At 29.4% G+C, this 7,623-nt stretch overlaps 1 protein-coding gene across 2 annotated transcripts in view; it reads left to right on the top strand.

Annotated features, from left to right (window-relative positions):
• LOC106679603 (UDP-glycosyltransferase UGT4) overlaps positions 1 to 7,219 on the top strand; it is a 20,727-nt gene extending 13,508 nt beyond the window's left edge. For both annotated transcript variants that reach the window (XM_024359771.2, XM_067050772.1), the window contains exons 3-7: positions 1,756 to 2,150; positions 2,235 to 2,423; positions 2,738 to 2,960; positions 4,844 to 5,063; positions 6,264 to 7,219. In XM_024359771.2, coding sequence (XP_024215539.1) covers positions 1,756 to 2,150; positions 2,235 to 2,423; positions 2,738 to 2,960; positions 4,844 to 5,063; positions 6,264 to 6,543 — 1,307 coding nt within the window. In that variant the 3' untranslated portion in view covers positions 6,544 to 7,219. The remainder of the gene's footprint in view (positions 1 to 1,755; positions 2,151 to 2,234; positions 2,424 to 2,737; positions 2,961 to 4,843; positions 5,064 to 6,263) is intronic.
• The last annotated feature ends 404 nt before the right edge of the window (positions 7,220 to 7,623 follow it).

The raw sequence follows: 7,623 nt of genomic DNA, 5'->3' as shown, positions 1-7,623 counted from the left end.
ATTATATCATATGTATAAAAATTAATTAATGTATAACCAAGCAAAAATAAATATCTGAATTCAATATGTGAACTGGTTTATTATTTCAAATATATAACATTGGATTGATTTTAATTTATATTTATGTAATATTAGCATAGAGTATACGTTGTCACGGAAATATGTCGCCTCACGGCACCTACACGGGCACGGTTTTTTTTATTTTGTATTTCACTCTAAGGCTCTGAAGCCTAATTTTGACGCCTGTACATTATTCTAAAAAGATCAACCCCAGAATAAATAATGATTATTATATATGAAGACGTAGGTGGGATTGGTCTTGTGTGTTGGCGTACCTGGTAGATGGTCATTGTCACTAATCTCTACTGTGGTACAGTTAGTGAATCTGTGTGGTTGTTGCGTGAGGAGTAGGTCAAGTGTGGATGTGTATGATGGTCTTGATGTTTGTCTGTATGTGTTTATATGAGGGTGTATGATTGTATATATTGTTTTTAACAGGTGGTTTCCTAATGCATTACCTTTAGCACAGATTGATGAGTGGTGTTTGACGTTTAGTTATTAACACCGAATCATTAAATTTTAAAAGACAAAATCTTAAACAAGAGTTAATTACTGAATCCGAAGGTTAGGGAAATTCTTGAACTAATTAAAACTTGAAGATCAGAAATATTCATGAATTGACAGTTCTAAAAAAGAAGGCTAACTGAACACAATCAAAGAAGACTAACTGAACACAATCAAAGAAGATTAACTGAACACAATCAAAGAAGACTAACTGAACACAATCAAAGAAGACTAACGGAACACAATCAAAGAAGACTAACTGAACACAATCACGTGGATGCAGCACAAGTGCCCTTTGATTTGTGCCCAAAAACTGATAACCACTGGGTTGGCCTCAAAGTCAGGCCAACTTGTACAAACAAATACTGGTGCTTGTGCGAATTTGCCATTGTCTGGCAAACGTGTAGACATTTGCCCCCTAAAAAACTCTTTGAATATTTTGAGAACGAAAGTGTATTTACAAATTTGCCTCAATGAACCCTTTCATGAGGTCACCCCTTGGTGACACCAATGTAGTGTCATATGCAAACCAAATTTAGTTACCGGTGACAACACCCTGGTGTCATGGGTCCCTACATAATTTATTTTTTTGACATCTCATGAATGGAGCAGTTATATTATAGCACAATTTTAGAATTTCGAATGTAATTTTTTATCACTACCGGCCACTAAAGTGGTTTTTATCAAAAAGAGATTGGTTACCTTGTAAAGTTAGATGTAAATCTGTGCGGACTGCATAATATTAAGAGGGATATGTATATCATAGAGGTCATTTAAAAAAATTATTTCAGGGTAGAATTAATGTAACTACAAAATTTCTTATCATTATGAAATCGACCTTATGAAAGGTATCGAGTGAGGTGAGGTGCAGCACACAATATTCACTTACCTCCTTACTTAGAGTTAAAAATTATTCTTGGCTAATTAGAGAAAAGATATTTCTATATTAGTCATTGAGGCAATTTTTTGTCGTACTAATTTTCCAAATGGTGTTTTCAGTTGACAAATCGACAAACTCCAATTTCAACAGTTTTTGGAAAAGTATTTTTGAAATTATTTCTCCTAGTAAAATTTAAACATTTTCCTTTGAAAAAGTATGCCAGAAATATATTATTATCCTTTGTCTTTCAAATGTTTTTCTAGCAGTATATTTTATAACAATTAATTAGAATATAATTTTTTTTTAACTAGATGATTTTGTGGTCAGAAGAAACTTGTACACATTATACCCTGTTTTTTGGCGCATTTTTACGGATTTAATGGAAGTTGCATTCCAAGACCCAACTTTACAAGAAGTTATCAAATCAGAAAATTTAGATTATGACCTTGTTATAATCGAACCATTCTACGCTCAAGAACCACTGGTAGCACTTGGACACAAACTTAATGTTCCTGTTGTTGGTATACATCCATTGTCACTCACTCCTTGGGGAGCTTATTTGAGCGGAAATGAAATGTCTTTCCATTTAATGCCAAATATCCGTACTCCTTACACAAATGAGATGACATTTTTTCAACGCTTGGATAATTTATTGGTCAACTTGATAGAATTTTCTGTAGCATACTTCCATTATGTTCCGAATAAGGTAAGATATTTTAGTTTAATTATACTGAAATTCAGATCATTGTTCTGTGATATTTATTATATTATATTATTCTCTTTTTTTTAGGAAAGACAAATGGAAAAGTATATGGTTTATCCTGGTAGCAAAAATAGGCCATCGATGATTTCTATGTTAAGAAACGTTTCTTTAACATTGATGGATTACCATCCTTCTCTGCTCTATCCAGAACCTCTGCAGCCTAATACTATTCCTGTCGGAGGGTTGAGCATATCACATGTTGAACAATTACCAAAAGTGAGAAAGTTATACATTTTTTATTGTTTATCGATTTAATTTACGAAGTGAACTCACTAAATTGTCTTAGAGACATAAATCAACTTAAGATGGTTCACTCGTTTCAAATTTTAGGCCTGAAAATCAAACATTTTTTTGAGGATCATACATCATTTTGATCAATTTTGATGTATTATTGTAGCCTTTCAGATGGGTCAAACAGCATATTATAAGATCAGAACTTTTTTAATAATTTTTTTTATTACCTACTACATTTAATGATGTTAAAATTAAGTTTTGAAAGTAAATAATTTAAAGGTTTTTTTTTTTTTAAGGATTTGAAGGATGTTATGGATAAAGCAAAGAATGGCGTAATATTTTTAAGCTTCGGCTCAATACTCCGAGGTAAAGAATTGGAAGGGAAAGTGATTTCAGTTCTTTTCGACGCTTTTGCTCAGTTGGATCAAACGGTGCTCATGAAATGGCACACTGAGGATGTACCCAACAAACCAAAGAATGTTATTATAAAAACATGGATGCCACAACCCAGCATATTAGGTAGCTTTTTTCAAGATAATTACCCTAGCTATTCAAAATATAAAAGATATTCAGAGAATTTTTGAGTATGAGGAGAAAAATAGTCGGGGGTGCGGTCAGTGAAGAACACTATTACAATTTATTTCATTAGTGCCAACATTTCTGCCAGACTTTCATGCCTTCATAAGAGATAAGAACATAATAATAACTATTATGAGCAAAATGAAATAAAGAATAAGATAATAACTAAGAATAATAAGAAGATAACAGATGATATATTTGCATTAGTGGTATGGAAAGCAAATGTATAGTATAAGTATTAGAAAATAAAAACAATATGAGAACAGATAAATGTTAAAATTATAAAAGAGGGAAGTAAAAAAATAATATACATTTGTAAATGCAATAAGCAAATACAGTTTAATCTCGGTAATCCTAACTGATTGCTGTGTAAGTGTTTAAGTTCGGATTAAAGAAGTATTAGGAAAAATGGTGCAAAAAAAACTCAATAATGTGATGAATGTACATAACTATTTTTATTTATTTAAATTTTTGTACATACTTCATAGTAAATATGACAGTTTGAAGTTTTAAATAATTAATATTTTTTAATGAAGTCGGTTATTTATTTATTTTTTTGCTGATACTTCTACAAAAACTTCTTCACTGCTTCTTCTTTGACACTTAAGAGAAGTATTTACTGCTACAGTTTCATGGTTTATCATTTTCTGTTGCCCACTTCAGGCAGTGAAGACAAATATAAATAAAAACCAAAAATACTCGTATGGATTTATTTAAAATATGATACAAAAAAAATTAGTTCACCAACAAAATTTGTAATATACATGTTCCTACTATTAAATAAATTAGTTTTATAGAATTAAATGATTTGTAGAATAGATACTATATATTTCTAATTCCAACAAAATATGAACGTTTTATAGAAATTAGATTACCTGATATCAAAACTGTGTACAGGTATTATGTACACCTATAGATCAGAAAGTTAAAAATGTCCTTTACACATGTGCTTTTTTTATTTGAAAATAAAAATGTAATTGCTTGCTAATTTTTCTCAAAAAAAGTAACTTTTTTTTTTTTTTACGCTAGTTCAGATTACTGGAGTCTTCAGAGTACCGAAGTATGGATTGTATATATTCCTACTGTATATGTAAAAAAAAATTATTCAAAGTAAGGGTTATGAAAAAAGTAAGAAAAAAAATTTATATGTAATTAATTAATTATGTAAGTAAAATAACAGAATTAAAGAATTATTAATTAAGTACTTATTTACTTACAAAGTAATTACTTACTTCATAAATTTGTATATGTATATTATTTTATTTTATTCACTTTTTATTATTTTATTATTACTATATTCTGATACTGGCTTTGTCTTATAATATTTAGACTGTACATTTTCTTTCAATACTAATTATTTTCACATAATATCTGTTATCTATCTTCTTATGTTTCTTGTTATTCTACATTTTCCTTTTATTCATTACAGTTATTATCTTGTTGATCTACATTTTCCTTTTATTCATTAAAGTTATTATCTTGTTATTCTACATTTTCCTTTTATTCATTACAGTTATTATCTTGTTATTCTACATTTTCCTTTTATTCATTACAGTTATTATCTTGTTATTCTACATTTTCCTTTTGTTCATTACAGTTATTATCTTGTTATTCTACATTTTCCTTTTACTCATTACAGTTATTATCTTGATTTTGTTCTTAACCCTGATGAAGCCCTGAAATCCTGGCTGAAATGTTGGAACTAATAAAATAATTTCTACTTTTTTATGCTCCTCACATATTGCACTCTGAACCATCTTCCCCTCACATAGTGAACAACTAACTCACCCTTAATGTGTAATATTATATTTTGGTTCTTACAGCTCATCCACACCTTAAGATGTTCATAACGCATGCAGGGCTTCATGGTATTACAGAGGGAGCGTACTTTGGAGTTCCTCTTGTATGTATTCCCTTGTTTTCTGATCAAGAATTTGATGCGAGATTCGTTGAGAAGGCTGGTTTTGGCACGGTTATTCTCCTGCCAGAACTCTCCAAGGAACTTCTCCTTACTAATGTTAAGGAAGTGTTAAAAAATCCTAAGTGAGTTTTGTTTTATAATATAATCTTAAATAATTATTATAAGGAATAATAATCTTCCCATTCAGCTTCCAAAACAAAATTACTAACAGAAACTGACAATCCTCATTCTCACTTTTATAAATCAAATTGACTTTCACCAAAAACATTTCATTAATTGGTGTCTTTATAATTGTACAGAAAAAAAAATGATAAAACATCAATCAAATGATTTTGATTTTTCATTTTTAAATTTATGAAGTTGAATTAATTCATCTACTAGAGGATTAATTTGTATTAAATAATTAACCCTACATATTACAATTATCATTACCTTCATTAAAATATTAAGAAACATCTGGTTACGTTTCCTACATATCTCTGGCTCTGCCCCAACAACGACCAATGTCCGTTTTTAGATATTATTAGTTTTTATGTTCCATTGCCTGTCCATAAGGATTAAACTTATGAATGCAAAAACAAAAAAAATGTTCTCAAAAAATTTTCTGTGCAAGTTACTTTTTTATACGAAAAAAATCACATGTCCATCCTTGTTTCTGAAAACCTTTAAGTAGTTTTCTTATTTTAAGACAGTTTTTTATATTTGAAATTTTCTATTGTTTTTTTTTCCCTTTCTGAGTGATTTATCAGCTTTTTTATTTTTATCAATTTTACATTGATAAAATATCCCTTAATTAAATTAAATCAGATATATAACTTATTAGCCTACTTATTTTAATATTTTATTTTTCTTGATTTAGTTGTTTCAGACTATTGTCCATCTTCAGGTGCTACTTATTTTTTCATTGTTGTTTTTCTTTTTCTTAAATGTTTTTAATATCCTTAAATAATTATTTGACAAAACTTTGATTATTAATCATACAAAAAATAATCTTTCAATAACTATTTAAGGATATTAATGAAAAAAAAGGAAAAAGGCAAGATAAAACAATGAAAAATAGTATTATCAATATGGACGGTCAGCCGGAAACAAAAAGGAATATTATGAATGTAAAATTGATGAAAATAAAAAATGGCTTATAAATCACCCATAATGGAAAAAATAAATCAATAAATAAAATGTTCAATTTGTTTTTTAGTAATTTTCCTGAATTTGAAATTTGGAGATTGCTTGTTGTTGCTTCTAGTCACAGATATGTTCTTCTAATAAAGCTTACATTCATCCTTACCTGTATAATTCATGTGTATTTCATTTACTTGCAGGTATAAAGAAGTAGCAATGGAAAGATCTAAAATTCTTAAGGACAAACCTCAGACAGCGCTTGAACTAGCAGTTTATTGGGTCGAGTATGTTATTAGGCATAAAGGAGCGAGTCACCTGAAACCAGGGAGGCAGCACCTATCCCTATTTGAAGTTTTAGGACTAGATATTATCATCTTTGTTCTATTTCTTCTTTCGATCATAATTCTAGCCATTTGTAAAACTATTTGTTTCTTAAAGACAATTGTAGGTAAAACTTCATTCAAGACTAAAAAAGATTGATTTCATTCTATGTATTCTGGTGTAAGTATATGCACACTTGACATCTTAAAAACCAGACATTCCTTTATATAACCTTCTTCCTTCCCTTCGGGAGATTAAACAACAGTCATTTCAAAATTTATATTAAACAAGGCAAGAGTTGTTTTCTCTTAGCTTAATTTAATTTTATCAACTTTTTTTATGTTTATTATTTTCAGTAGCCAATTCATCCTTGATAACTTGTTAAATGTTCTTTGCCAGGAAATAGTGAAGAAGAAAGTGATAAACAGTTTGAATTGGGAGGTGGAGTATGTAATCCCATTCCTTCCCTCTGAGGGATGAAAAAAAAGACATTTCAGAATTTATAACAAATTAAATAAGGAAAGAGAGTTGTTTTCTCTTAGCATAATTTAATTTTTCCAACTTTTTTATGTTTCTTTTTATCAGTAGCCAATCCATCCTTGATAAGATTTAAATGTTATTTTCATAGGAAACAAAAAATTATAAATAGTTTGAATAAGGGATTGAGGTATGTAAATAGTGTTGAATGAACTCTATTCAAAACCTACCCACTAATAAATAAATTAGTGCACTTTATTAAATTGGAAGCTACAGTTTTACATGAGCTTATAGGGCTACTTAACCCTAAAAATATTGAGTACTTCAGTCGAAATGTTGGACCACCATTGCCACCCAACTATACCACAAGATTAAAAAATCACACACCTCTACCAGTACCTGCTCCTTAGGCACTCAACTGGCCAATGGAAACTATTTCTAGGGAGTTGGGGAGAAGTCAATAAATGCCCAAAATAAGTTGTGTTTTAAACACTATAGAAAATATTGAAATTGTTGTAAAAATAAAAAATATTATATCACTGCTCTGGAAGAATGGATCTACAACTGTAAAATTGACTTCGTTGTTTTGGCGAGCTCCAAATTAATTTACTATATACTTGTAAGATGAAATAATTGTACTTAAAAATTCAAAGGGAGGAATTTTCTAAGAATAATTCTATCAATTATACTGTCTCATTAGACCTGCCCACCTCTATCTCCTTTGAACCCATGATCAAATGTTTTACATAGACTGTCATTTTA

The sequence above is a fragment of the Halyomorpha halys genome, unplaced genomic scaffold (genome assembly GCF_000696795.3).
Source record: "Halyomorpha halys isolate HHAL.00 unplaced genomic scaffold, Hhal_1.1 Scaffold210.1, whole genome shotgun sequence".
NCBI classification, from domain to species: Eukaryota; Metazoa; Arthropoda; class Insecta; order Hemiptera; family Pentatomidae; genus Halyomorpha; species Halyomorpha halys.
Note: the sequence above shows the minus strand (reverse complement) of the source record. Positions and strands in the feature narration are given on the sequence as shown.